The sequence below is a fragment of the Carassius gibelio genome, chromosome A9 (genome assembly GCF_023724105.1).
Source record: "Carassius gibelio isolate Cgi1373 ecotype wild population from Czech Republic chromosome A9, carGib1.2-hapl.c, whole genome shotgun sequence".
NCBI lineage: Eukaryota > Metazoa > Chordata > Actinopteri > Cypriniformes > Cyprinidae > Carassius > Carassius gibelio.
This window is the reverse complement of record NC_068379.1, coordinates 19,501,020-19,516,713: the sequence shown is the minus strand read 5'-3', so window position 1 is coordinate 19,516,713 and position 15,694 is coordinate 19,501,020. Positions and strand designations below refer to the sequence as shown.

Below are 15,694 nucleotides of genomic sequence, written 5' to 3'. Positions count from 1 at the left end.
AAAATTTCATATTCAAATAATGTAATTACATATGTGCAAAATAATTTTTTTACACACATTTACCAATTCTTTTTTAATATTTTAATGACCCACTGTTTTGTAGTTCATTCAAGTAGTGTTGCAGTGTGACCAGAACATTTTAAAGTTCAAATATTTTATGTCGTCCCTTAATTAATATCATAGGTCATAATGCAGGTGTAATAATTACAGAATAATTAGAAAACACTCCTGTCACTCACTGATACGTCATCTACTCCTATTGATTTTCCACGCGTCTATACAAAGTTCCTCAAAATCAATTCAGACCGACAAGTGTCCTAAAATGTCCTGCAAATATTAGCGCCTGACTGAGTGGAATTATACCATACTGACGAGCAAGGAGTTACTTTGTAAACTGTCTGGAGTATTGAAAGCCCATAGCAAATACATAAGTCAAGTTTGTAAACTGATGCATTCTAATGCAATTTTCAAATTTCAAAATTGCCACTCGTGTGCTGTATAACAAGTAAACGCGGTGTTCAGTAAACACACACAGGAGGTTTGTAATCGCGCCGGGCGTTCACAGAGCAGGATTGTCACAGGCGCCTCCTGCTGGCAGTTAGGACACATTACTGGTAACTGCAAATATGCGGAACATACTTAATACTGACTATTAATATTAATAATAGTCTGTAACTGCATACTGTTTAAAAACTATATATATACATATATATTTTGAAATTATAATTTCTTGTCTGAAAATACAGGCCAGTTTCACAGCTCAACAGAATATAATCATGAAGCTTATAGCGGGGTTCAAAAGTCCATGTGTAAAATGCAATTGTATGCAACTGTCTGCTTTCATACAGGTTTGTTTGTTTCCAATCCAAATCATATAATAACACAAATCACACACACTATTTTATTTTCACTCATATTTTAGTGTGAACTCAGAATTTTGAATCCCACTTTATATCAGACTATAAATATAATTAGAGAACCGTATCAAATGGGCTTTGGTCAACACATTTTCTAAAAATTATAGCGTCTGATATGTAAACTTTAAAATAAATTTCAATAGCTTTCAATATGCCTAATAATGACTGAAGTGCAATTTGATGTCATTCTTTCCTGTTGGATATTTCCATCTTCTTTTGGTTTAGTCCTCCATGTTCTTGCCTTTTTTGCCCACTTTCACATAAACCATCGTGAGTACAACAGCTGCCACCAAAATCAGTCCACTGGTCACCAGGTACGCTATGGGCAGGAAGTAATTCTGCCCACCAAACCAGGTCACCATGGAGATCACCAGCTCCTTCCGACCTCTAAAGGGCTCAACAGGAAAATCTGGATTGATTGGTCAAGGCCAAACCTGCTTATGAAAAAAATACAAATAAATGAAAACTATTTGACACTGATGAATATTTTCAACCAAAAAGAAAAGAAGACTTCATATAGTGACTATGTAAATTTGTAAGCGGTTTCATAGGTTTTGTCACCAAACTCAAAAGCCTGTCAGTGCTGCTAAACAATTTCCCTCCACTTACAACCAATTCTGTTCTCCATCAAGCAAAGGATACTGTAATTTATAGAGAGGGTGTAGTTTCCAGGTGGCAGGCCTTCAGTGAAAGGCCCTTGAGCACGATTGAGAACCCCATAAAGCTTTTTGAAATTAGGGAAGGCCGCCTCTCTCATCCAAACAATCAGGTCGTCATTTATGAAGCCATTGTTGTTGGAGTCTGTGTCATCCAGCTCATAAACCGGACGCTGCCAATATAAGGGCCTAGTCGTGCCTGAAAACAAACAGAGAGACAAAAGTGAGAAAAACAAGACACGTTATGTTCATAAACAGGTGGTGTAGGCCTATATGGTGTGTAGCCGACCATCAAAGGCTCGTTGGAGTGTGAACGTGTCGTTGGTCGGAGGGTTACGGAACTTGACGTTTTTGTCCGTGTACCATGCAATGCCTTTCCTGTAGAGTGGAACTTGTATTTCTGACCCAACCGCTGGATTATACATCACTGTTAATGAATCTAAAAAAAAAAAAAAACAAGCACAAACAGAAGTAAGTAAAACCGCTTGATGGCATAATTCTACAATGGGTCTTACCATTGAACATGCTGTTGGCCACGGCACCACAGGGGGCAATGGGCACTCTGTTTGCATCGTAATCGAACGGAGCGCAGTACGAACTCGGTGCCTACGTGAGCAAGAACAACATCTGAAATTGTGATAACAGCGCCACTAATGTGAAGCATAATGAGAGATCAAATAAAGACAGACGTTATTTTAATCAGTGTGTGGGAGGAATGAGGAGAGAGCGTGAAACAGGAGTGCAAAACAGAAGGGGAGTGAGAGAGACGTCGAGCACCTTCAGGTTGTTCTTCCTCCCCACCATCTGTGCATCATCGCGGGAGTCCATGTACCTCCGCAGGTTCTGATGAAAGTTCCTCAGACCGTAGTAAAAGAATACATCACCCTGAGGGAGACAAATTACTACATCATGTTAAAAGGAAACTGGCTGTTGATAAATGAGGTTCACAAGGTTGTCTGGTTGAAATTAGGCAGCAGACTTTTTTTTTAAAATATGCCTTTAATCTAGGACATCTTCTCTTTTATTAAAACTTTTTATCAAAGTGGTCTAAGAACACAAACTTGCCATAGAAAACTATTGGAGCCAATTGGAGGAAATTGTTTATACAAAAAGAATAAATGGACATCTACAGTATTGGGCAGAATATAATAATAATAATAAAATAATGTGTTAGCCTACTTTATGTAGCCTAGATCATCCTTTTAGCAGTGGGACTGTACAAGGCAAGGCAGGTTTATTTATATACCACATTTCATTCACATTGTTAATTCAAAGTACTTTACATAAAAGAGAACAAAAAAAAGGTGGATGGAAAAGTTCCCTGAAATTTTGCATATTATAAAAGCTGAATTTGCATCACCAGCAGTCTTCAGTGTCATATATGATCCTTCAGAAATCATTCTAATAATACTGATTTGGTACTCATTATCAATGTTAAAAACTGTTGTGCTGCTTAGTTTTTGTGGATGCACTATTTTCAGGATTATTTTAAGAATAGAATGTTTAAAAGAACAGCATTTTTTAATAAAAATGTTTAGTAACCTAACATTCTAAATGTCTTTATTGTCCTTATTGCTCAATAAAAGTATTAATTTCTTTTAAAAAAATCTTCACTCAAAACATTTGAAAGGTATTGTAAATAGTCATATTAGTAGACTATATAGCCAGACCCACCTGGAATGTTTTTGGAACCTGGAAGCTGACTGTGCATGTGCAGGGTGTTTTGGAGGCGATGACATGCTTCCTCAAATCAAAGCACCGTTCACATGTTCCAGCATTGGTGTAGTCGACCTATGCAACAAAAAAGAAAAAAGACCAACATTCAATATGAATGTAAAATGTGACTTGTTGGAGTCATGGCAACACGTACTCCACGTACTGTTTTTTAATATGTAACCCTCTCTGATAACTGAAGGCTTTTTCCTTTGCTTGCTATGTGAGTGCCTGGATGTGGATTTTTATTTTTTTCAATGGAATCCACTTTTTGTTTTCAACATACTTCAACATGTTGAGCTGTAGCAGTCATTCTATAATTCATATATTAGTCATTTTATAATTTAGGGTATTTCACATCAGCAACAAAGTGTAAAATCATCATTTCTCAATAAAACGACAACAGGTTTCAATTTAGGCCTATATTTCATCAGTGTAATTTATCTACTGAATGCCCAGTCTAAGCATTTAACACCATCATTTTTATATTAAAAAGTTTATATACAGTGTGTTTGTGTGTGTGTATAAAATTTCAGATGCCACTTAGAGGCTTTTACATCTGAACTCTTCATGTTGATATGCAGTTGCTAAGCTTTGTGCTTGGTGGTATGTTTTTTTTATTTTTATTTATAAGGATTGTTAAAAAAAAAAAAAAAAAAAAAAAAAAAAATCCCCCAAAGCAATGAAATTCTGGTCTGTCTCTTCATTATAATGACAATGACATTCTGGACTCTACAGTATGGCTGCCCTAGCATGCATTGCTAATAGCAAACAACACAGTTGGCTCACTGTCCATTGTAGTTACTTTAATTAAACAACTGAATGAATGTCTTTATCAGTGTATTATTAACAGTTTGTCTTTTGCGAAACTAAGATGTTAAATGTATGAAATTACATGTTAGATCTATTACAACAACAAAAAAATAGCAAAAGAACGTGACCAACACATTGTTACACTATAAGAACACACTAAAATCACTCTCTGATGGATTTGTTTCCATATGAGAACACATCTTCCTGGTCTATTTCTCCTCTTCCTGCTGCCTTGCAAGCTCGCACATGATAAAAACATGTCTAACCTTCAGTTCGTATGTGTTCTCAACAGTGATGAAGAGCCATATGCCCAGGAACAAGCACACAAGAGAGAGGATGTAGAAGGTTGGCAGCACGGTCTGTGCCGTGAGAGATGGAGACCAGGCAGGTAACCTCTGCTGTTTAAACGCTGAGTTATCCGGACGCCTCGACAGCGGCCCGGTACCTGCCTGCTTCTTTCCCATCTCGGATTCTCCAAAACTTCACAAAATAACACAAATTCAAATACGCAAGTGTTGTTTTCAACTGCCACCCAAGGAAGTTTTCCCAGTTCCGAGTGTGACTGAACCTTTGAACCTGAAGGGACTGTTACTTATTAACTACAACAACTCCACCTTATACAAACAGAGAACTGTCCTCCCTGTCTTTAGCTCCGGCTGTTAAACCTCCCCAGCACTCCACACATTCTTTTCCATTAGAACTGAGTCTCTCCTCATTCCTGGACTCTGCTGTAATATGTGGGAGCAGCATCTGGGTGAATGTGTGTGTGCTTGGTGCACGAGTTTGTGTGTTGTAACAGTATATCCTGAATAAAGTATCAACAGTCTATCATGGGAGGGGCTCCTGGTGTACAAAGACAAAAAAACTAAAAAAGGGATTGATGTTTTTGACTAATCAGGTTTTTTTTTTTTTTTTATAATCATAGAATAAAATATAAATTCACACACAATATTTTTTTCTTGCAGCAGGCATATGTCAAAAATACATTACAATGGCTCTATTCCATGTTGAACAATTAAAGAACACTTGCTTAATAGAGTCCTATTTTAACTGTTCCTTCACTGCAGCTCTGGAATGGACCATGGTCCGTCATTGTTTACCTGAGACAAGAACAAAATAATTCTAGCTGTTTTTTATTTTCCAGTTATCATAGTGTAGTTCAAGTTTAAAGTGAATTAAATCTTAAATAATAACAATTTTGTTTTACAAGCTAGTCTTTCTTTCCCGGGAAAATTGACAAATTATATTATTGTACACACAGCTAACGTCAGCAAGTAGAAAAAAATGCATTAATTTATTTTTTGCGTGATGTCTTTAAAAAAAAAAAAAAAGACGACAAAAATAAGTCATTCATTAAAGCTGCAGTAGGGAACTTTTGACGCTCTAGCGGTTAATAAACAGAACTGCTTGCGTCTTGCGGAAGAACATTGTAGCTGGAACTACTTCTCTCTGTTTATGTCTATGAAGAATCACAAAGGTACTGGGTTACTCCGCCGCGGTACCCCTGAAGCAATCTAAAATAGTCTGAATATAAACACTTATTATAGGTGCACCCTAGTGATTCAGGACAAGCTAAAAACACAGTTTGGAAAATGGATTCACGATGTACTCGCTTATTATATACATTTTTCTACATTTTGAACACAAACAAAGTTACGGACCGCAGCTCTGATTGGTTGTTTCTTACCGGGAGCGGATGACTTTCTGCAAATGGCAATAGGACCACTGGGAGGAGCCAGAGGAGCTTGATTTTTTTCACAGATTATCTGTCTCATATTCTACTGTCAAGACATAATGACAGGTTTAAAAAAAATTAAAAATATATATTTTTACAAAAGTTCCCTACTGCAGCTTTAAGTACTGTTTCAACAAGAAACAGTGACACAGGAAAGAAACTGTATTCAGTGCTGTCACCGTCACCCATAATTTTGGCAAAATCTACATGAGATCTCAAATGTTACACATTTTATATTCATTGCTATCAGGACTACATTTTTTTTTTTTAATCTTTATAATGCAATTATAAACAAGCCTGTCCCATCTGAAAGCAGTACATATATCAATGTTACCACTGGATAATCAATCATTCTCTTGTGCTTCTAGTCTCCAGTCTTTCCAGTCCAGAACCAGATGTCTCCGACAGTGCTTGTGTAGTCAAAAGCATCACAAGTCAAGCAATGAACCATGTAAAATAAATTTACTAAAAATGTGAATCAAAACAAACCTCTAACAGGGCACTTGAGAAGTTGAACAGTTTGGTTGAAGATGGGAGAAAGTTTGTGGAAGTCAATGGCAAGCCAGAAACTGTTTGTTAACCAACTTATCAAAATATTTTCTTTTGTGTGAGAAAAAGAACAGAGTGAGCAAATCATGACAATTTTCAGTTTTGGGTGAACTATACCTTTAAACAATACAACCATTTTTAACATTTATAATAATGTTGAACTATACCTTTAAAGGGGATGTGAAATGCTATTTCCGTTTTTTACACTGTTAAAGAGTTGGATTCCCATGCTAAACATGGACAAAGTTTCAAAAATTAAGTTGTACGTTTATTTTGTTCCCAAAATACTCCTTCCGGTTTGTCACAAGTTTCGGAAAGTTTTTTTCGAGTATGGCTCTGTGTGACGTTAGATGGAGCGGAATTTCCTTATATGGGTCCTGAGGACACTTCTGCCGGAAGAGCCTCAGGATCTGATTCTGGATCATAAATAAACGGCTGAATCTGTCTGTTAGCCATGGTTTGTTTTGGATGTTTTTTTTCCTCACGGTAATGTCACAGCTTCCAAACGCTCTCAACGCAAAAGCCTACTGGCGCTCGTGATTCTTCAGCCCCGCCCACACATCACGCCTCCAGCCGGTCAAGTTTTTCCGGAAAAAATCGGTACAGACTATCTTTCTCTTATGAATATAATAAAACTAAGGACTTTTTGGAGTTATGAAGGATGCAGTACTACTCTATAGGTACTCAAGATTAACAGGATATTGAGTGAAAACTAGCATTTCAGCCCCCCTTAAAACAATACAACCATTTACAACGAAAAAGAAGAAATGTAATTCGAGTTCCAAATCAGCATATTATATTATATAGGACTGGAGTATTAGCTGCTGAAATGTAAAAAAAAACAAAACAATGTAAAACCTTTTTTATTAATAAATAATAATAATATTTTTTATTGTTATTGTTATTGTTGTTAATATATATATATATATATATATATATATATATATATATATATATATATATATATATATATATATATACACACACACACACACACACACACACACACACACACAATATTTGTGTTTTACTTTATTTTTAATTAGTAAATGCAGCCTTGTTGCACAGAAAGATCTTTCAAAAACATTGACTCCAAACTTCTTAATGTTGGTGTAAATTCTCGATTATGGAAATATCGGTCCATATTCAAAATGACTGTCAAGATGCAGTGCATAAAAAGGCATTTCACCTTCTCTGAGGTAGGCAGACAAGCTATGTGTCAGGTCATTACAGCGGAGGAAGCAAGACTCTGAAACAGAAAAGACAACTCCTTATCCAGATTTTAATAGAACCACACACAAACATGCATTAATCAACTCACCGCTTGGCGTCAGTTTCTCCTGCTCAATAACGGAGCGGGTCTGGCTGTGGTGACTCTTCAAAAGGCTCAGAAGGTCAGCTGGAAAGCCCGACACAGGCTTAGAGTTCGTCAGCACATCTGTGATCGTTTTCTTCTTCTAAAGAAAGGAGAATTATCCAACAATAGCATGTTTTACAACTCATACATCAGAGACAGTGACTAAAAGGAATGAATGAATTCAGATAAGCTTTGTCCTCTAATATCATTTAAGAAGTGAGTTTCTCAACATAGAAAATGTTAACCAAAATGAGAAAAGTTGGATAATTAGGTTTAGTGAAATCAAAGCAATTCTGCAGTAAGTTTGCTCTTTTTATCATGTCTTTTTGCCTCTTTTTTATCATGCATAAAGTGAAAAATATTCAGAAGCAGCATACTGAACTGGGCAAAAGAGTTTGACATCTACAGTAACATTAACCAACATGTGAATCATAAATTCTTACCTTTCTTCTCTTCCTGTTTTGTTGGACTCCTTATCGCCCATTTCCTCTGATCTCCTGTGTGACGAAACATTCTTTGGGAAAGGAAGACCTGCTTAAAGATGCCCTGGTTCTGTTTTTGCTCACAAGACCTTTTGTCTCAAATACATCTCTTTGATGAAAAACATAAATGCCTGAACCCAAGAAAAATAACTCACAAAGTCAAGGTTTCTCCAGGTTTTAAAATGCCCATGTTATGCTCATTTACAACTTATTTTTATTTTGGGGGTCTGAAAGAATACATTTACATGTTTTAAAGTAAGGTAATAAAAATTAAAAAAAAAACACAGTAGATGCCCTTGTAAGAATATGTTAACAGGTTTCTAAAGGATATGTCAGTGCTTGACAAAGTTAGCATTTTATATTTTAACATATTGTTGGGAAGGACGTCTGCCGCCTAGGCTTTTGGACGCAGTAAGACCGTTTACAACATTCCTGAATGAATCAGCCTTTTGAACGAATCGACTCAATGACATTAACCTGCTGTTAGTTTTAGTTTTCTTGTTAAGCGTTTTATTTCATTTATTAAATAATAAAAATAATCATAATAATAATAATAAATAAATAAACATTAAAAGAATAGTTCACCAAAAATAAATAAATAAAAAATTCTGCCATCATTTACTCACCGTCATGTTGTTTCAGACCTTTCTTTTGTCCAACATAAAATAAGGTTTTTGAATACTTGGTAATAAGCTGTTTTGATCACTAGTGACTTTCTTTTCATGAAAAAAAGAATACCGAGATGTTTCTCAAATTATCTTCTTTTATGTTCCATACTTTATGTTAGTCTGCTGTAGCCTAAACATTTAACACAATAATAGATTTAAATGATCTTTGGGGGTATTTTCACAGTCAAATTTAGTTTGCGAGTAATTAGCTTAATTAATTGCAGCACAATGTCATTAATTAGATTACAAATTTTAATCGACTGACAGTCCTAGTTTTAAGCCATAAACCATAACAGCCAGCTAAGAAGCAGAACATTACAAAATTATTTGAAAATATGTGTAGGCTACTGAATGGTTTCAAAGAGGTAAAAAAATACAATTGCAATTGAAAACTAAATTATATATAAATAAATTATACGTTATACGTTACAGTAGCTAATTTTTTCCGCTAAACAGAAAATGAATGTGATTTTTACTTCGGGAACCAAACTGTCACACACTATTCTTTCCATAGACAGTAAAAGAAATGGACACAGCGACCCCACTGGAACTCAATTGAGACAAGTGAAGCCCATTTTTAGCGTTTTTTAGCACTTCCGTTTCTGACGCACAGACTCAAACGAAGCTTGACGACGTCAGCAACCTGTCTGACAGATGTAAATCTTCTAAGTGGCTGTGCGTGCAAACTGCCATCGTTAATCTTGCAGAGACGGCGAGCTTGAGCGGGGAGTTCTTTGTCATGAGTGAGCAGGAGTAGGTATTCTGATTAATTATCTCCCTTGACTTTTTATACCTCCACGTCCCCCCGATAGCCTCATAGACAGTAAACGATTGCCTGCGAGCTTCTCCTCCTGTCCATACGGTAATTTCTCTACTGTGCGACAGAGAGTCGCTGGTTATGGCGCAATCGTTAGCCTATTTTTTACAAAAACTGCTTCTACGGGAACATAAAGTAAGATACAAGGTAATGGAGCCTTTTATACATTTTCTTGTTTCTTTAGAAATAATAAATGGACAAATGGAGTCTTTAAATGCCTCAGATGTAAAGTTATTCGCTGTCAAAGTGACGCCAAAATGAATGGGAGTCAATGGGGATGCTAACGCAAGTGAAGTTCTGCTAAAAGATGGCAGCACCTGGCCGACTTCAACTTCCGGTCGACTTCCTTCCTGCCTGATTCTTTCAGAAAATATTTTTAATGGCCTCATGATTATCACCACCAGAAAATGTGTTTGTGTGACAGGGCAAGCACGTGTTCTAAATAGTCTGAATCTAGTAAGAGATGTTTAATAACTATTATAAATCTGTGAATATGCAACTAACCAAGTTCCAAATGGCGGTCGTTTATTTACAGGAGTTCCATTTAAATTACAGCTGAATTTTTAAAGGTCTAACAGAATCTTTTGTTAGGCAAAATACTTCAGAGCACTATGAAGTGTGCACTGGCACAGCAGGCAGTTTAAAACAGTAACGCGCAGAACAAAACTACACTACGCTAACATGATAGCTGAAGTACTTGTTTGCCACCTGAACAGTCAAATAAAAGGATTTTCATAATAGGCTACAACTTTTATATAATCTGATGCAAAAAAAGAAAAAGAACAAAAGAAAGAAATAGCTACTACTAAAAAGTACATTATTATTATTAGCTATTTAAAGGATTGTTGACTTAATTTGGATTTTTTTTTTAACCCAAAATAGCCTCAACTAAAATTAACTGAGACGGTGTGATTTTTATTTATTTATTTCCGTGTGGTTTTATATGCAGTATTTAGATTAACTAAGTCTGAACCACTAGGCGGCGCTGAGCCCTATAAAATTATAATTATCACTCTGCAGGATGTTTACTCTCTCTCTCTCGCTCTCTCTCTCTGTTAGTGTGTGAATGTTGGACGGGGAAGGATCTTTTAAAATGTGTGTGTGCGTTCATTTGTTCCACTGTCCCTCACACTTGTTTGACTGGTCATAACTATAATTACTCCTCTCGCTTTCTCTCTCTCTCTCTGTCTCTCTCTCTCTCTCTCTCTCTCTCGCACACACACACACACACACACACACAAACACACAAGCAAGAACGCGCACGCAATTATTTATTCATCACAAACATGAATTAAAAATCTCTGTTTCCCTTCAGCTTACAGCACTGAAAGCAACTTCACAGGCTGTTCATCTAACGCAGAGATCATGTGGTTGACCAAAGATGGAATGTTTTTGCAGAGAAATCCTCTAAAGCCATATCTAATTATTCAAGAGCAGTTGGCAACTCAGAGAAGCTTGCCTAACAGTTTTTTTTTTAATGCTGTTGTCCCAAATACTGGTGAAGATTCTCTGAATTTTACAGTAAAGAACAAATTCTTATTTGTTGTGCAGCTGCATTTTATGTGATTTAATTAAGATTAGGCAATTTCATCTTGGTCCATGAAAAGGGGGGGTATTTTATTGCCTTAGACTTTCAAGAGCAACCTTCACATACACATATACATGCACACTCACTCACTCACTCACAAAAAGAAAGAGAAAAATAAGAATTGTAATATGCCCTTAATTACAACCATTCTCTCTTATTGTCTCCTTTCTTTCTTTCTTTCTTTCTTTCTTTCTTTCTTTCTTTCTTTCTTTCTTTCTCATTTCTTCTCTCCCTTAGTGCTCCTTAGTAACAAGTAGGTTCTCGTCATGGCAACATGCTCTGAAATAGACTGTGAAGCTGTGTTGGATTCAAGCCGTGGTGGTCAAAAGACTGATGGAGTGTGGAATGTGTTCAGTACATTATGGGATTCATTGTTTCAGTAGTTTTTCTGTGTTATTAAGAGCTCTCTTTTGAGTAACAACACTTAAGGCTCACGGGAACGCAATGAGGTAATGCAGCAATCAAATAAATTCTTAAAACTGAGTGCAGATTGTAGTCACTGACATGTTACATTGTGTAATTTAGCTGAGGCGTTGATCCAAACTGACTTGCAGTACCTAACCTTATTACAGGGCTAGTCCCTCTGGAGTAACCTGAGGTTGTGTGCTTTGATCAAGAGCACAATGGTTATAGTTCATAGATCGCCCCATTGTGGGTTTTAGATGTACGTGATTCATTTAAACGTAGGTTTTCAGAACAACACTGCTCTTGCTTGTGTGATATCGCTTTCCCTACAACAATTATGTAGCCTAGACAAGTTAATATTAAATAAGTGACATTTCTGGTACAATATGGCCAGTTATGTATTTTTTCCAAATGAGTAGTTCTATAAGAGCTCAAGGTTTCTCTGGTTATTTAGACCCATTGGCCCACAAAACTCATATGGCAGCAAAAAAACATATTTTTATATTTACAGCTATTATTATATAGTTGTTATTATGTAACTGTTATATAGTTTTGGAGTAGTGAATGCTTTTTTTATATTTTTTTTATAATGGTAACCATCATAAATATTATGGCAACCCAGGCTGCATTTATATGATAAAAAATAGAGTAAAAACAGTAATACTGTATCATGAAGTATTACAATAAATTATTGTAAATGTTTTCTCTTCTAATACATTTAAAAACGTTGTTTATCTCTGTGATGTCAAATCTGAATTTCCAGTCTTCAGTGTCACATGAAACATTTCATATTATCAATTTTGAAAAACAGTTGTGAAGCCTAATAATCTTGTGGAAACTATGATTATTTGATGAATTTACATATTGTATATTGAATATTCTATTGTACACACACACACACACAAACAAACACACACGCATTTACATTTTGGACCACTTTTTTCCACTTGTGACCAAACATTATGGAAAGCACATTGAAATGGCAAGTGTGGTTTGAAAACAACAACAACAACAACAAAAATGTAGCAAGCACAATGTTCTCCATGCACCAGTCCTGATTTATAACATGCATCCACAGTGTTCGGCATGCTTTTGTGGCTAACAGAGCAGAAACGAAAGCTGCTGCTTTCCTTATAATTTTACATTGTTGTGTTCTTATGTACAGTGGGTATTGAAAAGACCCCCCCCCCTTAAAATAATAACATAAACCCACTCTTCTTTGCATAACTGCTCAAGTTCAGTTATATTTGATGGTGACCATTTGTGGACTGCAGTCATTAATCTTTAATAATCATTAATTCTGTCATTAATTACTTACCCTCATGTCGTTCCAAACCCGTTAGACCTCCATTCATCTTCGAAATGCAAAGTAAGATTTTTTTGATTCATTCTGACAGCTCTCTAACTCTCCCATAGAAGTTGATCGTGGTAGTACCCTTTATCTCTATGGGAGGGTCAAAAAGCTGTCAGATTCCATCAAAAATATCTTGATTTGTGTTCTGAAGATGAACGGAAGTCTTACAGGTTTAGAAAGACATGAGGGTGATTAATTAATGACAGAATTTTCATTTTTGGATGAACTATCCCTTCAAGTCATTCCACAGATTTTCAATTGTGCTGACTAGGCCTTACAAGGACATTCTGCTTTTTCTCTTCCAACTACTGTGTGGTCAGTTTTGCTGTGTGCTTTGGATCATTGTCACGTTGGAAGGTCAACCTTCTTGACAACCTATTATTGAGTCCAAATAATATTAGTCTCATCTGCCTCAGAATGTTCGAGGGGCATTTTGGCAAAGCTCAATTGTGACTTCATGTGATCTTGCAACCCTTCCATACAAGCCACATTTGTGGAGAATTTGTGATATTGTGGTCACATGCACACAATGAACCCTCTTTGTCATAAACACCTGCAGCTGCTTCAGAGTTGCCGTATGTCTCATGTTAGCCTCTCTGGCAAGTTTCCTCCTAGTTTGGAGCAATGTCCTAAACCAGGTAGGGTCTGTGTTGTATCAAAAACCTTTCACTTCTTGATAGACGTGCTTCTAGGCATTGATAAAGCATTTGACTTTTTTTTTTTTTTTTATCAATCTCCTGACTTGTGCCTGTCCTGTCAACAACTTTATCCCAGAGATATTATGACAGTGCCTTACCATTCATAAGTTGATTGTTTGCTTCAGTTGCACTACCAATTACTGAAATGCTCCAGGAAAGCTCTTTTCATGCTGAGCTTAATCAAAATGAACACAGCTGAGCACAGTTTAAAGTCAATCGGCTTTGTTTACAAATCAGCGATTGTGTTTTTTTTTTTTTTTTTTGCACTGAGTAAATACAGCTGGACAAAACAAAAACTGTGTCTGTCTTTATTTCAGGTGGCAAAAATTGCATATTTTGCATATTTTGTCTATTGGATTGAAATATCAGAAAATGTCCATTACTTTTAACAACCCATAGACTCTCCCTTTGAAAAAATTAGGACAAAAAAGATTGAAAGCAGACAAAAGAGACAGATTAAAACCCCGGCTGTCACCCAATTGACCAGAACACATCTTAAAACCTGGTGTAAACAGTGCCTCAGTGTTTAATTTTTTTTGGTCCATACAATTTATGTCAAAAGGCTCAAATATTCTTTGGTCCCCAACATTCCACAAAATATATTTTTTTGTGTGTTCCACAGATGAAAGAAGGTCATACATGTATGGAACAACATGAGGACAGAAAATTATATTTTGGGGTGGACTACCCCTTTAAAAAAAGTGATGTGTGGGAATTTGTGCTCTGCATTTAACCCATCCAAGTGCAAACACACAAGTGAGTGGTGAACACAACACATTGTGAACACACACCCCGAGCAGTGGGCAGCCATATGCTGCAGCGCCCGGGGAGCAGTTGGGGGTTTGGGGCCTTGCTTAAGGGTCTCACCTCAGTTGTGGTATTGAGGGTGGAAGACAGCACTGTTTTTTTACTCCCCCATTGACAAATCCTTCTGGACTTGAGACTAGGACCACAAGAAGTCAGACTCTCTAACGATTAGCCACAACTGCTCTTTTTTGTAAGAATACAATGAACCTTGCCTGCTCCATTTTATCATACCTCTAATATTGATTATTGTATGCCCCAAGCAGGTACTTCCCTCAAATCAGGCACCTCATTTAGTACATGCCATAATTATGTGCAACAAATACAATTCCCTGTGTGGATGTGGACTTTACATTGCAGCGGCCTATTTAATATCAGCATGGCATATAATGGATTTCTAATATATGTGCACCATATGCAACATAACGAGAGACAGGGCAGTAAAGTTAGCTGGATGATACAGATGTCTTTTTTTTTTTCAAAGGTTGAGAAATAACAGGAAGAGGTCATGCTAGAGAATCTAACAGAGCTTCGAGAGCCCCCAATTTAAGCAGCACAAAAGAATGCGGTTTATGTTCAGAGCTGAGAGTCCTTACTCAAACGCAGAGCTGACAAATCCAGGTCAGCGCTTCTCACTTGGAAATGATAAGAGTTTATTGTGGCTGGAGATTTGAGTGCCTCAGAAAAGTGGAAAACAACTGCCGCAATTGCTTTCACAAGGCACAGAATCTCCTCTGCATTTTTTGAATTGTCTTTGTCACTGCTTGCCTTCCTATCTGTGATGATGATTTTAAGATTAGAGGGCAATTTACCAGGTCCCCATTTGAAGGAAGAAAGGTGATTTTACACGGCTTTGAAAGGCAACAATCTAATCGCTCTTTCTAATCGTCCTTGCTTATTTTGCTTGTCTTTTTTTCAGAGAATTTGACCTCTCTATTGTTGTGAGGCAGTGTGCGTTGATACACACAAACACACACTCAAACGCATCTGTAATATAGACTGTGTGGGAGCTCAAATGGTGGCAATTTGTGTGGCTATAAGCGATTGGTTGACAGGGAGGTGCTGATTATGGGGTATAAGTGTTAGGTTCCGATGGACCCATCCACACTGATGCCCTGATTATGGATAATTTACCCCT

The 15,694-nt window shown here is 36.7% G+C and overlaps 1 protein-coding gene across 1 annotated transcript; it reads right to left on the bottom strand.

The window, feature by feature from the left end:
• Positions 1-802: 802 nt before the first annotated feature.
• Positions 803-4,659, bottom strand: LOC128019880 (cell cycle control protein 50A). The gene is made up of 7 exons (XM_052606188.1): positions 4,366-4,659; positions 3,248-3,364; positions 2,351-2,458; positions 2,089-2,179; positions 1,863-2,012; positions 1,560-1,772; positions 803-1,326 (listed from the first exon to the last, which is right to left on the bottom strand). The coding sequence occupies exons 1-7, from the start codon at positions 4,561-4,563 to the stop codon at positions 1,139-1,141; spliced, it is 1,065 nt and encodes a 354-aa protein (XP_052462148.1). The 5' UTR covers positions 4,564-4,659; the 3' UTR covers positions 803-1,138.
• Positions 4,660-15,694: the final 11,035 nt, after the last annotated feature.

Coding starts and splice junctions, on each gene's coding strand:
- LOC128019880 (XM_052606188.1), bottom strand. CDS start 4,563: ATGGGAAAGAAGCAGGCAGGTACCGGGCCGCTGTCGAGGCGTCCGGAT. Junction 3,365..4,365: donor AGAACACATACGAACTGAAG/GTTAGACATGTT, acceptor TTTGTTGCATAG/GTCGACTACACCAATGCTGG. Junction 1,327..1,559: donor CACCCTCTCTATAAATTACA/GTATCCTTTGCT, acceptor CAATCAATCCAG/ATTTTCCTGTTGAGCCCTTT.